The following is a 24,007-nucleotide window of genomic DNA, read 5'->3' on the forward strand; positions in this document are numbered from 1 at the left end:
TTTTTCATTTTTTCGATAAATGTTCTTGATGGCGTCATATCCGGCTTTTAGTGAAAGTTGAGACAGCACTGTCACGCCCTCATTTGTTGACCAAACTGATTGACATTCTGATCAAGCAATCTCCGACAAAGTCCGGACTTTGATATTGCATTTCAGCTTGGAGGCTTAAAAATTAATTGATGAGTTTGGTCATTACAAATCTGAAAATTGTAATTAAATTAATTTTTTATAAAACGATCCAAAAATAATGTCATCTTACTCGTCATCATTTCCTGATTCCAAAAACATATAAAAATGTTATAGTTGGATTAAAAACAAGCTCTGAAATTTAAAAATATGAAAATTATGATTAAAAACAAATTTCTTAAATCGAGTTGAAAACAATTTCATCTTATTCCTTGTTGATTCCGGATTAAAAAAAATAATATAGATATGTAATGTTTGGATTAAAAACAGGCTCAGAAAGTTAAAAAGAATAGAGGTACAGAAAAGCGTGCTATCCCGCTCAGCACAACCACTACCGCGCTATACTGGGTTGTCGAATTCCCTGCCTTTTCCACGAGCTGGGGACTGTGAAAAAAATGGAGTGCGTCCAGTTTTTGTGCGAGTTCAACAGCTTGACTAAATGTAGTAATTTCACCTTATGCGACTTGTTGGCATGTGTGCCACAGGAGACATGGCTTTATCCCATGTATAATCCTGGACCTATAGAGGTTTGCTTATGGACAATGGTTACCCAAATTAAATATCTTTAAGGCATTTCATTCATTTTAAGTGCCTGTGCTTCAAGAGAAACATAACTGGTGGGTTTTTGTGGTGTAAAATCAGATAAGTCATATGTTTTTTTGTTTTCTTGTTCTTGTTGGTTCTCACTGTAAACATAACAGAACGAACAAACGAACGAACGAACGAACGAACGAACGAACGAACGAACGAACGAACGAACGAACGAACGAACGAACGAACGAACGAACGAACGTTATTACTCAAGGATGGAGATTTTAGGCTCACGCCTAGTCTTACAATCTGTCCCTGCTAAACTAAGACATAAAAATAAAGACAATAAAAGGACAATTGTCAATCGCAATCATACAGTATTACTAATTACAACATTACCTATACGAATACATGATGCATGATAGAACATTGAAATATACATGAGTTGTTCTTTGCCACCGGTCACAAGTGGGGGTCAGCTCACACGGACGCATTTTTCAATACAGTCTTGGGGAGAAACTGCTCACAAAGCACCCCGTACATGCCAGAGAGATAGGAGAATCGGCACAATCAAAGAAAATAACAAAATCATTCAATGTTGATAATAGTTGTGTTTGTGCTGGTTTTTTTTTTAAATAGTATCTAATAAAACTGATGCAGTTCTTGAAATGTTGCAAATTATTGTTGTCTTTGTGAAATGCGAGAGTGTTCTGATGCGTATTAATCTGCATACGGCTGGTGTCCCACATAGGGTACCCCACTTCGATCAGCGTATCACTCCAAATGAGCTTCATAGTAGAAAAGCAGATACACTACCAAAACACTGCATAACAGATCTACAAGACTGAGCCAGAATCATTGACATTTACTTCCTGTATAAAATATTGCAATCAAATTTGCTCACGCCGTCCCACATGCAACGCAGGTTACCTTCCTTCGATTCAAAGTAACTCCACGCTAACTGAATTACCATCGAAACGCAGATAACGAACTGATTCGGAGATTACACGCCACACATTTATGATATTTTACACACAAATTTCAACTGTGTTGTTTCGCGATAAACAGCCATAAACAAACAAATGTGGCGCCGTCACGTCGCTTTGGAAGGAGAAACGCAGGTTACTAACAGATTGTTTCCGATACCTGTCGGATTAAAATCATCGTTTTTCACGAATGAAGGCTCTTTGGCAGATCTGGTGAGTTTGAAACTGTCTATGAATGTTTCATTTAATGTCAAATGCGTACATTCTTGTCGATATTGTTACCTTTGGGCTCATAAATGAAGTCAATGGTCGTGTTTTCCTAAAGTGACTTTTGTCAGCATAGAACTTACTGTGCTTTGATCATTGACTGAGAAGAATCTTCCGATGACACTAGTTGAAAGTTCATTTCACTACGCGACTGCAGATCTGCAAGGAAACTTATGGCAGGGGAAATAAGCTTAACTGAAGACGAATAAGCGGAGTAACTGTTCTACAACGGATTGCTCTCACTGATCTAAATATTTAGATCTTGTCGTCTGCTAGTCTGCTAGTAAGTAGTCTTCGATCGTGTGAAAGTCACATCTATTTCGACTGTGTGCATCGATCCGTGTAGTGAAATGTTCATCTTTGATGATTTGGCAACATAACTTCGCTACATGTGCTTCGAGTGTATCTCCCCGTTAACCATTTGAAAACGTCTTTTAACAAGACCATGTTTCGACAGCCCAGACGGGGAGGATCCTTGATAGCTCACAGGGTATATAATGTTTTCCGCCATTTTTTTTAAAGAATCCTTTCAAATTTGCTATTCCAAAAGTACCCTATGACACGACTCGAGTGGCAAAGAACATTCTCTGCAATTCCTGTCTCAGTCCGTGCAGCCGTTTTGGGTCCTATCGTCATCATACAAACATACACACAGACACACAAGAACCAGCTTTAAAAGTTAGATTATGTAAGAACCATGTGAACCAGTGATTTTTTCTTATGTACATCAGATACTACAGTATTTCTGCTTTATGAAAAGCTATATTTCAAAAACAAAACTAGAGATTTGAATTTTGACCACTTTTCCCCCTTTCTGTCACCAGTACTGAAGAACAACTCGTATATGTATGTCAATATAATACACCTTATGCGACTTGTTGGTATGTGTACCACAGGAGACATGGCTTTATCCCATGTAAAATCCTGGACCTAGAGGTTTCCTATGGACAATGGTTACCCATTTATACTGTACTCAGAGTATTTATTCTATAAAACAGCAGACCTCAAGTGTAGCAATTTAAAAAAAAAAATTTCATTGTAGCAAATGGTGTTTTAGTAAAGCATTTGTTTAAAGTTCATTCGCACAGAGATCTTTCATGCAGACACAAGCTCACACACATCAACTCCCAGAAAAAACGAAAAATGTTGGTAAAAATTGCTTCAGGCATACTGTATTTATACTGTACTCAGTGTATTTATTCTATAAAACAGCAGACCTGCCAACCCTTGTGAAACCTCAAGTGTAGCAATTTAAAAAAAAAAAATTTCATTGTAGCAAATGGTGTTTTAGTAAAGCATTTGTTTAAAGTTCATTCGCACATCCACATTGAGGCTATTTCACGCAAGAATATACATTTTAAATTTGTTTTTAGAAAAAAGAAACAAAATGGCCAAAAGAGTGTCTGCAGTGCCATTTTTCAGTGTGGACAATGTTTTATGACACACAATCTGACAGCTTTATGGAGTGAGAATCAGATACAAGTACCAGGACTCACACAAAAAAAGAAAACTGTTGCATGCTTGCGATTATTTGTGTGAGCATAGCGATTCTAAGCTCGGCCTAACAGCGTAGCACTTTATTTTAAAATGTAGCATGTTACGCAATTGGCAGTTCTGAAACAGGAAACATACACAAGCACTTCTCGTTCCCTTTCTGCAGATGCAGAGGTTATAAATCATCAAATTAACATGGTGCCAACAGTAAACTGTCTGATGTGATAAGCAAAGTAATCTGACACAGGGCAAAACACAAGAACAGTGGGCCCTCTTTTCAGCCCACACTTTCTTTCTTTATTTGGTGTTTAACATCGTTTTCAACCACGAAGGTTATATCCCGACGGGGAAAGGGGGGGATAGAGCCACTTGTTAATTGTTTCTTGTTCACAAAAGCACTAATAAAAAAATTGCTCCAGGGGCTTGCAACGTAGTACAATATATTACCTTACTGGGAGAATGCAAGTTTCCAGTACAAAGGACTAACATTTCTTACATACTGCTTGACTAAAATCTTTACAAACATTGACTATATTCTATACAAGAAACACTTAACAAGGGTAAAAGGAGAAACAGAATCCGTTAGTCGCCTCTTGCGACATGCTGGGGAGCATCGTCAGCCCACACTAAATCAGAGAAAAATAGGAGGTCTTAAAAGGGAGGGAGTCAGATAATCTGTAAAAGCAAATAAAGAAAAAAAACCACCTGAAAACTGGAGGAGGAAGGCAAGTTAGAAGGAGGTTTCCACTGTATTCTAAAGTAACCTGACAGCAGGCAGAATACAAGTAAGTTGACCTTGAAGAGACATTCGCTCCCAATTCTAAACACCAAATAATTCAAGTTATTCCCCCCTCTGCTTCTTTCTCTCTGTGAACGTGTAGGGCTAGTTATTTTTCGGTAACTTACCCAACAACCAAAATCACTTACCCAACAGCGGGCCTGAATCCTCGATAGCTCACAGGTTGATGAGCTAGACTTTGAGGGAACTACTTTAGCGATTGAAAAGTTCTGAACGCTCTAATGTACGAAATATACATCTCTAGACCAAACAATACAAACATACTGCATTTAAACTAGCAACCACAGGCTTGAACACATTAATCTCCATATAAAATCCATGAGTTTGGTTGTTTTCTAAATCCAAATCTAACGATCAGTGCAGAGAAACTCGCTTTAGATCTCTTACGAGTGCAAGCAAACTTCCAAGGCAAGTAACTCTCGTACTATGTCTAGCGATAAGAGTAGTTCCCCTTCCAAATTTTCGGAACTGAGTTGCTTGGACAAAAAACTGCAATCCGACGGTTAGTTTTCGACACTATTTCATTTTATAAACAGATCACACACAACCAAATACACACATCTCATCAATTTAAAGAACATACAGCAGTTTCATACACTATTTTGCCAAAAAAAACTGAACTTCATACAGTTTTTAACGTTGGAACACGGGTGCAAAAGTTTGTCTGCTAGTCCCATTCGAAGAAAGAACATTTCCTAAGTGATACCAAAACATGAACAGAACACAAATTATTTGCCTTTACCGCCACAGCAAAATAACAACATAACTGTGTACTTGATTTTAGTCCAAAACAGGGAAACTGACAAGAAGCATTATTCAATCGCCTGCGCAGGTAGACTGCAGTTCGCGGTCATGAAAAAGCTTGCTGAAGCTCGCATTTTTCATGATCCCCTAACTTCGACCATTATTTTTAATAATCACTGAGACTCGGCATGTAACCTCTACAACTCTGGATTCTGGCTTGAGAAAGAAATAGCACTACACAACATTACAAAAATAGTTTGCAGAACCAGACCTGCCAACCCTTGTAAAACCTCAAGTGTAGCAGTTTACATCTTTTGGGAATTTTCAGCGTATGTAGCAAAAGGTGATTTAGTGTAGTATTATCTAAAAATGTATTCACACATCCACATTTAAGCATTTTCGCGCAAGAATACATGTACATGTATATACATTTAAAAAAAAGTTTATATACAAAAAAGAAGCAATGGCCAATAGAGAGCACCTACAGTGCCACTTTTCAGTGTGGACAATTTTTTATGACACAAATTCTGAGAATCAGATATGAGTACCAAGAAAGAGCAAACTGTTGCATGCTTCTGAATATTTGTGTATGCGTAGCAATTCTAAGCTTGGCGTAACAGTGAAGCAATTTGTCTTAAAATGTGGCATGCTCACTGAAAGCGCAACAGTTGGCAGTAATTTGGTACTGTGTCTTGATGTTATCTAATTCAATTAATTCATACAAATAAAGTCTTTTGCATTTAAAATAAAAAAATTACCTTTGATTTAAAGTATACTGCAAATACAACAACTTTATAGTTCATTGTAAATAGAAACACAGATCATATCACATTCGTTGAATTCCACATCCGCAGTAAAATGTAGTAAGCAAGCATTGAACAAAGTCATTATCTCATGGAAGGAAGTTTGCCACTGGGATATTTGGAACTCTTTCAAGGTATTCTTCTATAATTAGTCTTTCAATTGTCAAGGTAATGGTCGTCACTTGTTTCAAACTTGCGCGTCAATTTGGTACAGAGAAGGTGACTGTCATCTAAATGGGAAAATAACGCGTACAACCATTTTCAATCACAACGCCATATAGGTTACCGTACTCCATTTTCAAGCACACACATCACACTCCAACTAACAGCAGTTCTGCCCCGTCACTATGCAGTGCAACATTTGACATGGATTGTGTCCCCTGACTCCACAGAGTAAAATGAGAGCTGCCTCAGTTCATTGTCAAACTCAATCTCTGGTCCTTGCATCTGAAAGAGAAAAACGACACATGCATGAGAAATCAGTACACTATAGGAAAATGAAATGGGAAAAAAACAAGATAGTTTCTGGTTTTTGATAAAAGATATTTCCAGACAAGCTGAAGTGGCCAGAGGATCATGTTCTCGCAATATAACTTGAACATACAGCTGTGGTTGTGCAAGAAATTAAACCATGAAGCTAGTAAAGTTCTGACAAATCTTCGTTCAATTTTGCAAAAGCAGCTGTCAAAAAGATACAGTCATTTTGCTTGAAACCAATGTTACCTTTTGACTGGTATAGTACAGAAAGAAGTCTCCATCCAACTTGAACATTCGTTTTACCATCGTCCGTATCTTCTGTATCGACATTGTGACTGAAACAGAAAACCAGGAAATGAACAGAAGAAAATACAGAGAGAAAAAAATCCTGGAGAAAAACAATATCACTAAATTTGAACCTTAAATAATAAAGCATGCTTCCAAATAATGGTCATTGCAAGTCAGGCACACTCTCATCCCTGTTATAATCAACAAAGCCTCTCCTCTCATTTTTGTTTCTCTTAACATTTCTTTTTATATTCAGACATAAAACAACATGCTCTCGATGTTTTGAACAACAAGAACTATGAAAAAGACCTATCAGATGTCCAGCCTTCCACTCCCGTCCTGTGTCTCTTAATTATAGGTTCACTCTGTCTGTTTCTTTATTTGTCCGTCCTTCTGTCCGCACTAAGATCTCTGAAGTTTATCAGTCGACTGAGCTAAAAATTTGGTGTGTAGCTTGGAAGTGAAACATGCGGCCCTAACAAAAAATTAGATTCCTGCCTGTAAGCAACACAAAGATTTAAATATAAAGTTTCAAAAGTAAACTTTTAGTTAATATACTTACCAACTCACATAGATAGCAATAACTTCCTTTTGTTGGTAAGGTATTGAAGCACTCATCCGTGGTAACACGGGAGGTAACTCTTAAAAACAAAACTCTACACCATATAAGGCATGGTCCATGGTAGTTACCTCCCCTACCGGTGTCCTGCGCATGATACACTCATTCCGTTCTGAAACACATACCCCTTTAAACACAATATGCGGGGCAGGTTGGGAGGGAATTCAGTATGTGAGTTGGTAAGTATATTAACTAAATCAAAGTTTACTTTTCAAACTTTATATTTAATTACATATTCTTACCCAACTCACATAGATAGTAGATTGCTAATTAAGGTGGTGGGGAAATATTCACAGTCAATATCTTGTAAGTACTTGTCCGGCAGCAACTATAGCCGGCAGACCATGAGTACTATAATGGCGGGTACTTGATATATCCCGCAGATAGAAATTCATGAATACGTCCTTGGACGTCCAATAAGCTGCATACATAACTTCTGCAAGTCTTCCATACTTGAGTACAGCTAAACAAGAGGCCCACACTCGGACTTCTAGAGTCCGTGCTTCCTGAAGAGGGAGGACTGACTGCCACCCCCCCCCCCCCCCCCCCTTCTTGCCATCACTGCCTAATCAATGTGGCAGTCCATCTAGCTAAGGTTGACTTCGCTAAGTCATTGCCTCTACCAGAGTTGATGGATATGAACAAGAGCCTTTGTTTTGGTGATCTAAACTGATCAGTGCGAGTCAGAAAAGCTTTCAAAACTCGAAATGGTCCATTGGTTAATTATGGCTCTAACGGAGCCAAAATATTGCTCAGCGGTTTGAATTGTATTATCGGAGCTGGTTTATCCGGTTTCTGCTTATTTGCGAGAAAATTTGAACGAAACCTAAGCGCCATAGATCCGTCTTTCTCCAAAGAGACGTCTATAGCAAAACCAGACAGACAATGCACTTACTCCCACTTCAAGAAGAGGCTAGTAGAGTAAGCATGACCGCTTTCCGTGTTAGATTAGCAAGGCTAGCTTTTGTAACTGCTCAAAGAATCCGATCTCAAATACTCCAAAACTAGGAGCAAATCCCAAGTCGGGACGGGAGATTTGTTTTCAGCAAACCGAAGGGAGGCTCCCTTAATCACGCTGGCGATAACGCCCCCAAGTGAAATAGGGCGACCTAGCTGTTTCAGTGTAACTGATATCGCGTATCGTCTTATTTCAAAGAAGTAGGGGAAAATTCCCTGGCCGGAAAGCCAGGATAGGTGGTTCACCATCTGCATTGAACGGGAAGAAGTGGAGTTCTTTCCGTTAACATTACGCCATTTGGTCCAAGCCAGCCAATATGACGTGTAAATCGAAGACGTTGAATCCCTATGGGATCTCTGGACCAAATCCAGAGTTGAGGCCGAAGCCCCTGAGCGTCTCAATGATTCCCGTACAATTGCCACCCGTGTAGCTCGAGCGGAAAACGGGGGCCCTCTTGCCAGCCTTAGAAGGTCTGGAAACCAAGGTTGAAAGAGCCCCTACTGTGCGACCGGCAGGCCGCTCAAAATAATTTCGAGAGTGTTGATCTTCCATGCTTCGGGGTCCGGGAACGGGGAGACGAACATCAGCAGACGGCGATAGTACAGAGTGGCAAATAAGTCTATCAGCGGCTTCTCCACATGCGCCCGGAGGTGTAGAAGCGCGTGGTGAGATAGAGTCCATTCTGTGTGGACAATCTTGGCCGACCGACTTAGAGAGACCGCCAAGCCATTCAGCCTCCAAGAAAGGTATTTCGCTGATAATAAGATCTCGTGGTGGTAACACAACATCTGAATCTCGCAAGCTCGATGTGAAAGCGATAGTGAGCGAGAGCGCCCCTGCTTGTTGAGATAAGACACCACTATGGTGTTGTCTGATTGTATCAACACATGTTCTACCCTGACAAGGGGAAGGAATTCCATAAGAGACAGAAAAACTGCTTCCATCTCAAGCAAGTTGATGTGCCAAGAGGCCTGCGCCAGCGTCCACTGACCAAAAGTCGTGTGGTCGTCTATATGAGCCCCCCACCCCATGAGAGATGCGTCCGTGAAGAGGAGCTTCGAATCCCGATGGTGGAGGGAGAACCAATAGGAACGAACGCCTTGCATGAGCAATGGCGTGAGTATCCCTTGTTTGGTCGTGTCTGTGAACCAGTCGTGAAAAGACTCTTACATGTTCCAGCCCTGCAATTCTGGTTTCCACCTGGAGTTCAGGGCTTCTTGAAGGGCCGCTTGTACAGACTCACCCAAAGGGATCAAAGCGGCCATGGATTCCAATTGACTTAGAATCGAAGTCAGCGCCCTGACTGAGGCTCTGAATTGAAAAAAAAAAAAAAATATGTGGCCACTTCCGATCTGTTTTGTGTATCAAAATGTGGAAGTAAGCGTCGGTTCGGTCAATGAAAGTGACCCAATAGGAAGGCCTCAGTGCCTCCCTCAATGAAGTGGGTGTCTCCCTTGTAAACCTTCTCTTTCTAAGAAAAGTTTTAAATGAGACAGATCTAGAACCGGACGCTATGCTCCTGAGGCTTTGTTTGTTTGTTTGTTTGTTTGCTTAATGCCCAGCCGACCACGAAGGGCCATATCAGGGCGGTGCTGCTTTGACATATAACGTGCGTCACACACAAGACAGAAGTCGCAGCACAGGCTTCATGTCTCACCCAGTCACATTATTCTGACACCGGACCAACCAGTCCTAGCACTAACCCCATAATGCCAGACGCCAGGCGGAGCAGCCACTAGATTGCCAATTTTAAAGTCTTAGGTATGACCCGGCCGGGGTTCGAACCCACGACCTCCCGATCACGGGACAGACGCCTTACCACTAGGCCAACCGTGCCGGTCCTCCCGAGGCGTTTGGAATGACAAACAGAATTCCACAGCCACAGCTCTCCTCTGAAGCAGAAGGGAGACCCCGGCCTGTAAGAGAATCCCTGGCTTCTACTCTGGCCGGAAACGAAAAGCAGGAGGAGTTCTGGTCAATGTGCTCTGTGCATGCTCCATAGGAAGCTCTGACCAGGGGAGCGTCATTAAGGGTTACGGCCTGACCCCTGCTCTCCGAAGGAGGGCTAGTTCTTGGGGAAGATTCGAGCCCAATTCTTATCCCGAGAAGACGAACCAGACTTCAAACTCTGGCGAGTGTTAGCTGACGCCGAGAACTAAGGAGCGGGAGGTCCGCTGCATTTGGTTTGTTTCTTGAAAATGCCAGCTCCGAAAGCTTAACAAACTTTAAGTCTTTGGCCTGATAGGGCTGCTAATGCAGTGCGTCCAGCAGATCATGTTCGAGAAGAGAACCTTCGAGAAAGGAAGCGATTAAAGTCTCGCCGAAAGAACCATTCGTTCAGCTGAGACCTTCTGAAAACATCCGCACAATTGCGTACAGTAACGTAAGGAAAATCAGTTCTATCCGCCACTATCTTACCCCCCAAGCCGCTCAAACTCTAGCCTGTTCTCTAGTTCTATCCAGAATAGACTATTGCAACAGCCTGTTCTATGGCTGTGATCAAAAACTTGTTGAGTCACTCCAAAAGGTACAAAACTCTGCCGCCAAATTGATATATCGTTCTAAGAAGTTTGATCATGTCACACCACTTCTTCGTTCCCTTCATTGGCTTCCCGTGTCCGCTCGTATCAGATACAAGCTTGCTTGTATCTGTTTCTCTGCCAAATTTGAAGATGGCCCTAAATACCTCAAGGAACTGCTCGTCACATATGACAATCCCTCTGACTACAATCTCCGCTCACGCGCTGACAGTCGCAAACTGGAAACTCTCGAGCGAAGCTTGCCTTCTTTTGGAAATCGCTCGTTTGCTTCTGCGGCTGCCATTGTCTGGAATTCTCTCCCTTCCTCCGTTCGCCATTCTGCTTCTAAGGACTCTTTCCGCAGTTCCCTTAAAACGCATCTTTTTCGCGAATCCTTGTAAATTGTCCTTGCCATCTTTATAGACTGTTAGAGGTGAAGTTAGATTTGTTGTTTGAATGTGTCTTTTTTGTATAGTTGCTTCAGCTTTGATTGAGCTATAGGGTTGTGTATGAAATTTGCATTTAGTCTTTCTTTTTCTTGCTGAGTGTATGTACAGTCTAGAGAGGAGACGGACATGGTGTGAGCTTGTCCAGGGGGGTATATGAACATCTCAGTGGCAGGGGGATGGAAGCACTTGTTAATGAGTGGGAGTGTGTATGCGCGTGGTGTGCACGAGGATGTACGCACGTGAGTGATATTTGTAAATGTGTATTATTATAATATCATCTTTGTATTTATATTATTGAAATTGTTATATCTCGATGTACAGCGCTAAGAGCATAGTTAAATTTGTGAAGCGGCGCTATATAAGCTATCTTTATTATTATTATTATTATTCTCCCAAGCGGCAAACAGCAAAGCAGCATCCTTTGGCTCTGCGTCCTGAAGGAACACAAAGGGATCCAGTGAGGACGTAATTGCACGAGAGAGATAACGAATCAAAGTCTCAGACAAAGACGATAATTCTAAAGAAGTGCGGCCGCATTCTTCTACAGCCCGGAGATCCTTGTCCTTGCAAACAGACAGTTTCTCCTTGCTATAACCATCCTAAAGGATGTTCATCAAATCCGGTGCAACCGGAAGCGTCCTGCCTGAACGTAAAAGGATCCAGTGAGGACGTAACCGCACGAGAGAGAGAGAGAGAGAATCAGTGTCTCCGTCAAAGACGATAACTCCAAAAAAGAGCGGCTGCATTCTTCCACAGGAATGAGATCCCTTTCCTTGCAAACGGAAAGTTTCTCCTTGCTATAACCATCCTGCCGAATGCTTGCCAAGTCCGGTGAAACCGGAAGTGGTACCGTGGGCAGGGCAAAGGGAGGGATCAAGTTCTTGGAATTGGCAGTAAGCCGAAGCTTCCGGTTAGTGCTCAATGAGTGATGAGCCACTCGTCCAGGTGACGCGAGCCACGGCAAAGCCGCAGCAGGAGCTTCACCATGCGCTGCCAACGAAGGAAGTGGTGGAACAGAAACATCGTTTGAGAAAACTCTCGCAAGTGAAAAAGCCACCGAGGGACACTCCAAGAAGTTCGAAGATTGTTCCTGAGAAGGCGCAAAATCAGCCAAAGCTGCGGGTGGAGGAACAGCAGATGACGATGCTACAGCTACCCCCTCAGGGAAATAGCGTGTAGTAACCTCTGCTGCTAATGCCAACAAAGATGGCAGCTTAGCCGGAAGTCGAAAAGGGGCATCCCCATCTGCCTCCGAAGCATCGTCTTCCATATCCTCTTCATCCTGTTCCGGAGTATCCCAACGATCATCGAGTGGATGGGATCCGGAAATCATCCTCACAGCGGCAACATCGGCCGAAACCGGAAGAGGTTGGGAAAACCCCCCGGAAGATGGAAGTCCTTGACCGGATCCTCCATCGACCTGCCTCATGCCAGCTAAAACACTGGAAGCGGAAGTGGATGCAGCCTGTGCAACAGCACCCAGACATGTGATTCAGAAAAAGTGATAATTAAGGAAAAAGAAGGTGGGGGTCTGGGGGCCGCAGAAGGCCCCCAGTAGGGTCCAGGGGCAATGCCCCTGGTCGGGGTCTGGGGGCTTCGCCCCCAGAAGCTGAAGGTTTTTAGTGTTTTAGACACACAAAAATGGCCCTGAAATGCATATTTCAGCTTAATCATAGCCCCCCCCCCCCCCCCCCCCCTTTCTCTTCCTTCCCATGTTTCTCAAATTAATTTTACGCTAAGACTCAAAATAAGGAGGAGAAAGAGAGAGAGAGAGAGAGAGAGAGAGAGAGAGAGAGAGAGAGAGAGAGAGAGAGAGAGAGAGGCGGGGGGTGGGGGGGAGGGTGGTGGCGTGTGACGGTGTGGTTTCAATGTTCTTACCTTGTCAGTGCCAAACGACCCCAGTGACTGATTACCCGACTGGGTTTTCAGGATAGTCAGGTGCTTGTTGCTTTTCAAGTGGCTTTTGAGGGCAGTCTTTCCATTGGAGCCGTAGTTGATAACATTAACATCGTTGCACAAAGTGCACTGAGCTTTTCCCGGCAAGTTGATTTTAGCAAAAGCATCGCCAACTTTCAGTTTCACGTCTTGTGTCTTCTGGCCTTTCTCGTATTTCCAGCTCTTTGATACAACTTCATCGAGCCAGTCGAATCTCCAGAGATTTTTCTTGTACTTCTGCTGGTCAATTTCCCGGGCTAGAACGGTTTCGTCTCGCTTTAGCTTCCTCATCATTTTGGCAGGTGGCTCGAAGCGATGTAAAAATGGCGCCGAATCATTCTCATACGGTATGCTTATACTGAATCCCCGATAGCTACGTTGAAACGGTGACTGTAGGAGACAAAGAGCGCGTTCCCATACGGATCGACCAGCAACAGTCTGACCGTTTTAGGAACCAACCGTTCAAGAATAGTATGGAATGGAGCGTCGCGATCAGCGGACCGGCCGAAAAACTTGGGTCTATACCTACATATACCCCAAAATTTTCTCAGCGGATTTGCACGAATCTCAAGAATTATCCCTGGAGCCTAAAAATTTACGGAATTCCGTAAATTTACGGAAGAATCCCATGTCTGGCACCGGAAACCGCCGAAGCGAAACCGGAAGCTGAAGGCTGATGAATGCCAACCGCCAACACGGAAGACGGAAGGCAATACCATCCTGCCACCGGAAGCTGCAGCTGCGAAAGCGGAAGCAGAACCGGCAGTGGATTGGTAAGCATCAGCATCAACCGGATCCAACGAATGGCGACCGGAAGACACTCTTGTCCTACTACCAGAAGTGGCGGACACATGCTCTTCATACCCCAACCCGTACCCCGGTAAGGCATAAGGCTGGCGTGAGGAATAAACCTTTTGGCTGGTGTGCACTTCCGCTAAAGCGGAAACCGTTGCCGCAGGTTTGCGTACTTTGCCAAGAACACCTCCTGCCGACGCGGAAGCGCCGAGAGGACCAGGAGGTGCTGGTGTCTGAAAATCAGACAAAAATTTGTCGAAAGGAACCCCTGACGACGAGTCTAACACCACTGTTGGTTCTGCAACCACGTCGGCAGACGTAATGGTTGCAGCCGGCTCTGAACGAACCTGCGCGAGAGGCTTTGCATTACCAACACCTGACGCAGGTTTGCGTGCTTCGCCAAGGCAAACACCGCCCGCGACGCCAAAGCGCCGAGAGGACTGGGCGGTGCTGATGTCTGACAGGCAGACAAAAGTTCGTTGACAGGAAACCTGACTACGACCTAAACGCATCTGTCGGCTCTGCAACAACGTCGGAAGACGTAATGGTTGCAGAAGGTTCGTAACGAACCCGTGCGAGCGACCATGCGTTACCTACCCCGGAAGGGAGCAGCAGAGAAGCCTAACTTGCTATTTGTTTACAATCAGCAGTTAACATGTCCTGAACCTCAGAATAAACAATGACAAAAAGAGGACAAGAAGCTCCTCTCGCTTAACTTCATTATGGTTGTAACACCTGTGGTTATTAACCGAAGCTGAAATGTCAACTGAGGGAGAAGCGGTATCTATCAACAATAGAATAGAATCAGGGTAAAGTCCCAAACTAAAGACGGCTTCTCGCTAAGGAACCTTTTAGAACTTTGAGAGCTATGAGTAGTAGAAGAAGTTCGTGGTTTAGCGCCAGCTTTAACCGTTTTGCCCAATTGAGAAACAGGTGAGCAAGTCTGCTTGGCAGAGCTCTTAGTTTTCTCTTTATGTCTAGGTTGAAAGTCAAAATGGCGGACCACTGTTACAAAAGACAAGTGGCAAAACTTTCAAAAACGCTAAGAAATGTTCTCGTTATACAAAAAAGGAACGCTCTCACCGATTCCTGAAGAAGTGAAGAAGGACGTTGATATGTTACCAAGATTCGATGGCCTTCCCTGAAAGATAGGCCGATGGCTTAAGAAAAAGCCTGAACACCTCAAAATACATCTTGCAACGTGGGTTGAAGGAAAAGGAATGAGTGTCACCGGTGTATGTCCGGCGCATGCGCAGGACACTGGTAGGGGAGGTAACTACCATGGACCATGCCTTATATGGTGTAGAGTTTTGTTTTTAAGAGTTACCTCCCGTGTTACCACGGATGAGTGCTTCAATACCTTAGCAACAAAATGAAGTTATTGCGATTTATGTGAGTTGGGTAAGAATATGTAATTAAAACAAGCTTACCAGGCAGTTTCTTCTCTACAACCGTTTTTTCTGGACATGCCGGACAGACCATTTTCACAACTTTGTGTCATGAAGGAAAACCAATACAGCAATGTCCGACCAATAACAGATCATGTGAGATGTAGCAACCTCTCATCATTGCATGCCTGAGAACAAATTAACATTAAAACCTGACACTTTTCTGTTTGAATGCTCCCCGCCCCCCCAAAAAAGAAGAAACAAAATAAACCAACAAGAACAAAAACAAAGACACCATCAAACAAACAAATACACACAAACACACAGAAAAAATACAGGATTACAATAAAAGTAAATCGAAAATTTTAAGAATAAATTTTCATTTGATTAATATACTTACCCGAATCACATAAAGCATTGACGCAGTCTGAGATGCTAAGGTCTGAAAAGGCTACCCGTCTTAAATTTTAAAGGGAAGCAACCCCACCACAAAAAGTGTAAATGGAGCCTTGGTAATGACCACAGACCCGGGGAGTTACCTCCCATTGGTGTGTACTACGTCACTACCGCTCCTCAACACGTGGTCAAGATCATACGGCTTTAAAGAAACTAAAAAACCATAAGCGGGGTTGGTGGGAGGGCATAAACTATGTGATTTGGGTAAGTATATTAATCAAATGAAAATTTATTCTTAAATTTTTTGATTAAATTACATATTCTTACTCCGAATCACATAAAGCAGATAGCTTCAAGAAGGCGGTGGGAAAGAAAAATCTAACTCACTCTAAAAATCCTTGCCAGAAACTGGCCCGCTGCCAACAAGTCAGGAAGGGCCCGGTGGGAAAGAAAAATCTAACTCACTCTAACACCCTTGCCAGGAACTGTTCTCCGTCCTAATTGACAGCCGCGATGTCTCTCAGGCAAAACTTGCTAAAGACAACTTCAGAGAGTCAGTAAGCTGTGCCCAGCCCTTCGTCCAATCTCCCAGACCGAAAAACGGCCCAGGAAGAGACCAAAGCCCTGGATTTAATGAACCCGAGCCGAGTTGAGGGGAAAGACAAGCTGCCCCCCTCCCCCCCTTTCTATTGGAAGGAAATGCCAATGCCCTGGAACGATCCGTGCATAAGGTTGTCCACTCAGTGCTGAGTAGGACGAACCCTCGAGGTGACCGTAAGACAATCATGCCAAAGTATGCAAACCTTGGGATGGAGTGAAGACCGAAAAGGCCTGTGAGATAGAAGTCAGCTCAAGAGAAGAGTGACCGATCTCCACACAAAGAGAGAGAGAGACGCCTGAGTACAAGATACCAGAGTCCAACTCGATGGGAAAAGCTCAATAAAGAGCAAAAGCGTTCCTAAAATTCCAAGAACGTGAAGAAACGCTCACCCTCCAATGCACGATGTGCTGCTTCTCTGCGTTAGAGTCCAAGTCTAACCAAGACAAGAAACATAGTACTCCTGGGTAGTGACAGAAAAACGCCAAAGAAAGAAACTGGCTGCTATCTTTGACATCGTCGCCCATAAAGCATGCTTGAGAAGGGTGCCGTAACCAGCAGTCTCGCTGCCCTCAAAAGAGATGGTCGCCAGTTATCCTCTACCAGTCCCTGCGAAAGCAGAGAGAGATAGTACGAGGAAGCAGCGACTTATGATTGTGCGTAAGCAACCGGAAGTGCGGAAGTCACAGTGGTCGAAGCCTGGTGTGACCGGTGACCATGAACAAAATGGCTAAAAGCCATAGTGTCCGCAGTTCAGTCTGCTTGTAGGTAATTGAATGTGAATCAAAAACCCCAAAACAGAAAACAAGACTGGTAAGCATACACGGAAAACCGTGAAGCCGACCAGTCATAAGACTCCCGAGACAAGAGTTCTCAGGAAAAACTGAAAGTTAACCTTCGCGGCCAAATCAAGAGCCCTCCTGAGTTTGGGCGAAAAACCAAAACGCGTCTGTCTACCTCTGAAAGACTGAGGGCCAGACGCGTAGATCAATGGGCAAACGCCGTAGTCATAGTTGCCAGTGGTAGAAGGGTGACTGTAAAAAGAAACCCGACCTAACGGAAGTCGTCCTGACTCACCCCATCTTAGGATGAGGGTGAAGAGAGGAAGAGACGAAATCCGAAGTCACAGGAACCAGAAATGCCATATTCAAACAGCGATAGGCAGGAGACTATTGCACAGGCCAAGGCTGAGAGCCGTGATGCCCGTAGGACAGCCATTGTTCTGAAGTACCCACAGTACGCAGGTAAACGTACGAAACGAAAGTTTCGGCTGCCAAATAAGATGCTGGGCTATGAGCCCACAGCAAAGAAACCGCAACATTAGCTAACCCTCTGCCCAAAGAAGAGGACTAGCCAAACCTGAGAGAGGTGGTAAGCCACAAAGGATGACTCCTCAAACATACATTGCCAAAGACAATGCCCCCTCAGGAAAATCTGTATGTTACCTCCGAGGCCAACTCAAGCGCACCTTAAGTTTGGACAAAACACCAGAATGCGTCCGCTCGCTAGAGAAAGACAGAGTCCGACTCGGCGAAAGACAAACAATGACCATAGTCCAGTTGCTTGTGGCAAAAAGGGTGAACGGGGTAACGTGAAGACAGAAACCCCACCCAAATGGAAATCGTCCTGCCTCATCTCCTGCATAGAAAGAGAAATAAGGAAAGAATTGTCGAAATCCGAAGCCACAAGAACAGAGAAAGCAACCACCACCGCCGACAGGTGGAATGGCTCTTGCACAGGCTGAGGCTAAAAGCCTAAATGCCCTTAGGTCAGCCGTTGTTCCAAAAACCCTGACGTACCTACTTGACCGTCGGTGAGAGGAACAACCTCTCCGGTTAAAACCGGAAGTGCGACAGAAGAAGCAGCCCGTGGCTGAAACGACTGTAAAACTGACTGAGGCCGGAAGCCACAATGCCCGAAGGCCAGCCCTAGATCCGACCAGAAGAGACCTCAGCGGGTGCTCGAGCTGATGGACCTTGTTCGCTGTGTTAAGATCGGACTGATGCATAAGAATGTGAAAATATGCATCCGTCAGATCGATTGAAGTCGCCCGACCTCACCACTCCCACAATCCATTGGCTGTGTACAGAGACCATCCAATGAGAAAGTGCAGGGAGGGGACCCCCGCCATCACCAAAGCTGCCCCTCCCCCTGCCCGCACTGATCTTTTCCTCGAAACTCGAGAACCAGTCAGAGACAGCCTATTGGCTGCCGGTTTAGCTTGGCCAGAGGCCTGAGCCTGCTTCTCCTGAGGAGGCTAGCTCTGCTTCAACCCTTGCAGAGAGAAGTCAGAGAACTGCTGATCTCTGTTCAACTGGATCTCCTTTCTTCTGGTATCAAACACCAGATGTTCAAAAGAGATCCCTCTACCACGGGCAAAAGCTCTCAAGGTTTCTCTCTTAGTCTGCTCAGTAAACTGAGAATGCGAGAGAAACACGTCCCTCCGACACATGACTGTATGAGCGTAGTGAAGGGAGGACAGCCTCATTTGCTCTTCATTCACCCTAGCAAGGGCTGACCAACAGAGTGGAGATGTCATCAGCGTCCTGATCCACACTAAGTGTGAAAGGATTCAGTGACTCCGTGAAAGAGCGAGAGAGCGCTCTGATGATCATCTCCGAGAAAGAGGCAAGTTCCAAAAGCTGACGTCCAAATTCCTCCGAAGCAACAAGGGTGTGGTCTGGGAACACAACACCCAAGTCCCTCTAAAACCTGCTTCACCAGCAGAGGAAGAAGTTCCTGCGTTACCGGTAAAGGTGTACGCAGAAGAGCAAAGGACAACAACAAGTTCCGACCCGGCTTCGGCAAAGTGAACTTCTTATGACAAGAAGGAACAAAAGTCGAAGCCTGTGTAGCCGAAGCCAGCCAAGGCTGAGCGTGTTCCGGAACTGAACCGTGAGGAACGAGCAGCAGAACCGGAACACTGGGGATACCACTTCGGGGAGAAGATGGTCTAGCCAAAACCTGCGAAAGGTGGTACACACCAAAGGTGACTCTCAAACCGGAAGTAGGAATCCTCCTCCTTCGCGGAACAGAAGTCCGACATCGCCGACTGAGCAACCGAAGCGGAAGCCGCCGAAGCCGATGTACTCTCCGGAAAGTATCTGGAAGTAACCTCCGCCTTCGACGGAAATCCAGAACATGTCTGATCGCTGGCTAAAGACTGTACATCAGAATAGCCAAGCGAACGAACACGGACCTAAGTCACAGTTGCCAGTGGAAGACTAATGAACGGGATGACCGGAAACCGGAAACCCGTCCACCCGGAAACCGTCCTGACTCAACCCCTACTGTAAGAACTCAGAACTCAGAAAGTTTATTGTTTAGGCCAACTGACCCGTTACAACCGGTACATATATCAAACATGACAGCCTCTCTCTCTCTCTCCCACACATACACACACACACTCTGACTTTCACTCCTTCTCTCACAAACACACACACACACACACACACACACACACACACACACACACACACATACACACAAACACACACACACAATACATACATGTATGGGTATGTACAGGGGATGGCTGGTGCCTCATCAAATACATCCTCAACTACAACATACATCAAAGGACATAGTTGTATAAAAACCAGCAGCTACGCAATGCACTCAACCACATCAACCAAACAGAGAGACATGAAGCAAAATAAATCATTCTGTTACACCTTAGGAAGTAAATCACGGCGTTTGTTAACATAATAAATAAATCTGCCTAAATCATGGAGACCCTTCTTGTTTTGCATTATCAACTGAAAGGAAACCAAACAAGGATATGATGTGTATTTAAAGGGTAAGTATTGACAGCGAAGATCGTTCAATGCATCACAGTGAAATAAAATGTGCATTTCATCCTCAGGTGCTTTTTTGCAGAATGGGCAAAACAAGTCCTGTAGGGTATGTGGGGAGTATCTCAATTTATGTGAGCGTGAGCTCTGAACCTAATGAGCACATCTCTTATATGCTTATTTTTGACAAAAGTAAAATACATTTCCATGCAAACAGATAACTTAAATACGCTGTAAACCTCGAACCCTGCGCTGGTATTAATGCGCTCTTGCCAATTTTGAATATTACAATCTATTAACCTCTGTCTAAAACGTTTCATAAAAGCTTTCTCGCATTGCACACCTTGGTTTTCCCACAGAAATCCGAAACCAAATTTATACAAAGTTAATCTTACTTGGGATGTCCAACAAAACTTGCCTTGCCTGTGCAAATACAACTGCATATTATAGGCTTTTTTAGGGAGTCTGGAATCATTCATCTTGACTAGGCGTAACCAATATTTTATACATGCAACATGAGAAAAAATGTACAACGGATAGCGACCAGTTTCAGCATAATTATGCTATGTCGTTTGGTGTTCTTGGCGCCACGTTTAAATTCTTTTTAAGCGCAAACGTGTGAATCTTCTCTATCTGTGTTCGTGGGTAAAGACCCCAAATTTCTGAACCATATAACAGGATAGGCTGTATCTGAGCATCAAATAGTTTCAAAAACAGGTTTGAGGAGAAATCACCGAGTCTCCATAATGTTCTTAATAACTGAAAAACACCTTTCTTAGCCCTGGATGCCATATCATTAAGAGCATTTGAAAAGGTCATGCGGGTAGTGAAAACAAGTCCTAAATACTTATAAGAGTTTACTATCTTCATCTTGACGCCGTTGAAAAACTATTTCTCATTCTGAGAAATGTATCCCCCGTTTCTAAAAATAATTATGTTTGATTTTTCCAGGTTAACCTCTAAATCCATGTCATTAGCTTTGTGGGCAAGAATATTCAGTTGGTTTTGTAATCCAACCACGGTATCAGATAATAAAACAATATCATCAGCGAAAAGCAAAATGAATAGTTCAAGTTTCTTTCTTTCTTTCTTTATTTGGTGTTTAACGTCGTTTTCAACCATTCAAGGTTATATCGCGACGGATAGTTCAAGTAAGTCAGGCACCATCTGTATTCCATGTTTACCCTTACAAATAATTTCTGACGCCAGATCATTAATAAACAGGGAAAAAAGAAGCGGGCTGGTTATTTCCCCCTGCTTGAGGCCTTTGTGACAAAAAAAGGCGTCGGTCAGTTTACACCCAATTATCTTACTCGGCCTTTAACTCTTCTGTACATGCCTTGGATGGCTTGTAACATCTTGCCTTCAACTCCTGTTCCGTGCAAAATAGGCCAGAGCTTACAGTGGGAAATTAAATCAAAGGCTTTTCGAAAATCAATAAAAGCAACGTACAACTTTTTATTTCTCAGCAAATCAAATGCCTCTGAATCATACTGAACAAAGTAAATATGTGATCAATGGTGCGGTGATCTTTCTGAAACCCTGCTTGTATATCACCGAGTATATTTTGCTCTTCTACCCAACTCGATAAACGCTTATTAATAATGATTGTTTGTTTGTTTGTTTGTTTGTTTATTTGTTGCTTAACGTCCAGCCGACTACGCAGAGCCATATCAGGACGAGGAAGGGGGGGGATGAAGGGGGCCACTTGTCAAGCGATTCCTGTTTACAAATGCACTAACCCATTACTTGTGTCCCAGCAGGCTTTAGTAAAACTAAATTAATACCTACTGGAAGATTACCAGTTTCCAGTATGTTAAAATAGGCTTAACCTATCTACTGCTGGACTTACATCAGAACACTAACAGATTAAACTATACATGAATCGCGAGACAAGCGGCAAGAGAAGAGATTTTTGGAAAAAATACAGGTGAATGAGCAAGAAGGCAGAAAAAAGAAAAGAATTCATGAAGAAAAAGAGAGCATGACAGGAAAGAGGAACCAAAAATTTACCTAACAGCAAACTAGAAAGCTCCTGCGGTTCCAAAAACAGGAGGGGCCTTTAATTTCATAACCGCAGTGCCCCACTGCGGGATATTAATAATGAAACTATACAACTTGCCACAGATGTTTAACAAAGATATACCTCTATAATTATCTGGTGTATGTACATCGCCCTTTTTATGTAAGGGGTGGATGATGGCTTCAGTCCACGCTTCAGGGTAAACTCCAGAGGAAAAAATAGCATTAAACAGTTGGACCAAAAAAGGAATAATATGAGCATGTGCACATTTGAAGACTTCTGGTATGACTCCATCAGGTCCAGCAGCTTTATTGGCTTTTAAATGATCGATAGCTGCCTTAACCTCTTGGAAGGTTATGACAGAGTTCAAAGTTTCATTTTCCGGACTGGTTTTTCCTTCATGAGACTCACTATGACAGGTAGGCTCTTCACTTTCATTTACATGCGCAACATTATTTGCATTGAACACATTCTTGAAGTGCTCCAGCCACTGATCATTTGTAATATCGCTCCTCAATGCACTTTTTCTAGAAAACCGTTTAACGTTTTTCCAAAATTGTTGGGAATCATTAAAACAGCTTTCTAATTCTTCTCTGCATTTCTGCTTATAGTTATACTGTTTCTTTCTCGTCAAGCAATTTCTTATAAACCTTTCGAGTTTCACAATAGGATTCTCTGTCTGAGGGGCGAAGCGTGCTTCTGGATTGGCGTAGAGACCTTCTGGTATCCCTTCTTTTATCCTCGCATTCCTTATCAAACCAGGCACTACCAGTGCTATTACTTTTCTGGGGGTTATGTCTGACGACAAGGCAATCTGCGACTAAATTAAGCACAGATGTAAATGTTCTTACTGCTTCATCAATACTAACATCAATCAAATTAGAGGCTTTTTCAATCCCAGCAAGACTTTCAGGCTGATTCAGCTTATTCATAAAACTAGCCTGTTTTTCTTCTGACCATTTCATTTTGTACACAAAGGAGCAGCTATCTATATTTTGCCTTGTATCTTGCTGTAATGCATGTTTTATAGTACAGGAAACAGGCATGTGCTTCGAATCAATTCGGTCAAGAAAACACATTTTGTCAACCAAAGAGGAGCCAAAGAACAAGACACAATAAAATAATCAATCACGCTGCTGCCGTTTGATGTTATATACGTGAGACGACCGTTTTTATCACCATCACAAGCCCCATTTAATATGTGCATATCTAGACTAGAACACAGATCTAACAATCTTCTTCCGAATGGATTGACATCTGGGTCTTGGGACGAACGCTGAGAATAATGGCAGCCTTCAAAGCTGCTTGTGGACCAAAGATCACCATCTACATTTACACCGCAGTCAAGTCGTAGAATGGAGCGACGTTAGAACTGGTTCTGGCATTAAAGTCTCCACACATGATAAAAGCTGCATCATCTTTCTTTTCTAAAATATCCAGCAAACACTGATCAAGCATGGAAACACCATTATCAAAATCAGTAATATCATAAAAGGGACTGTTAATTGGCGGTAAATACGTGCTAACAAGGAACACATTGACATCTGTGCCAAACAAAACTCGGTCTGCTTCAAAAATAATGACACTGTTGTTATCAACATCTACCCGCTTAAAATAGGGCAATACCTTATTTTTAATAAGAATAATAATCCCACCACTTCTTCGTCCTTTCTTTGAGAGTTTCTTCGCTGGAGCAACAAAACTAGTAAAGTCTGGAAACTGCGTAGAGGTAAACGATTCCACGAATGTTTCAACAAGAGTCACAAAATCGAACTTTTGAATAAATGACACAAAGTTGGTATCTTTAAGTTTAGAAGTAATGCCCTCTACATTATATGATAGAAAGGCGAACTCACCAAGAGTATTGCTTATTGTGACGCGGTCAGGGCCTTGAGGGCATTTGTCATCTGATTTAGCTGTCTTATCTTTCATTCCTGTGGAAGGTGTCATCCATTCAC

The 24,007-nt window shown here is 43.3% G+C and overlaps 1 protein-coding gene across 1 annotated transcript in view; it reads right to left on the reverse strand.

Annotated features, from left to right (window-relative positions):
• Positions 1 to 3,122: 3,122 nt before the first annotated feature.
• LOC138952791 (tubulin-specific chaperone E-like) overlaps positions 3,123 to 24,007 on the reverse strand; it is a 59,382-nt gene continuing 38,497 nt past the window's right edge. The window contains exons 12-14 of the mRNA XM_070324531.1: positions 15,281 to 15,340; positions 6,534 to 6,622; positions 3,123 to 6,257 (exon numbers count right to left, since the gene is read on the reverse strand). Coding sequence (XP_070180632.1) covers positions 6,156 to 6,257; positions 6,534 to 6,622; positions 15,281 to 15,340 — 251 coding nt within the window. The 3' untranslated portion in view covers positions 3,123 to 6,155. The remainder of the gene's footprint in view (positions 6,258 to 6,533; positions 6,623 to 15,280; positions 15,341 to 24,007) is intronic.

The sequence above is a fragment of the Littorina saxatilis genome, linkage group LG17 (genome assembly GCF_037325665.1).
Source record: "Littorina saxatilis isolate snail1 linkage group LG17, US_GU_Lsax_2.0, whole genome shotgun sequence".
Lineage (NCBI taxonomy): Eukaryota > Metazoa > Mollusca > Gastropoda > Littorinimorpha > Littorinidae > Littorina > Littorina saxatilis.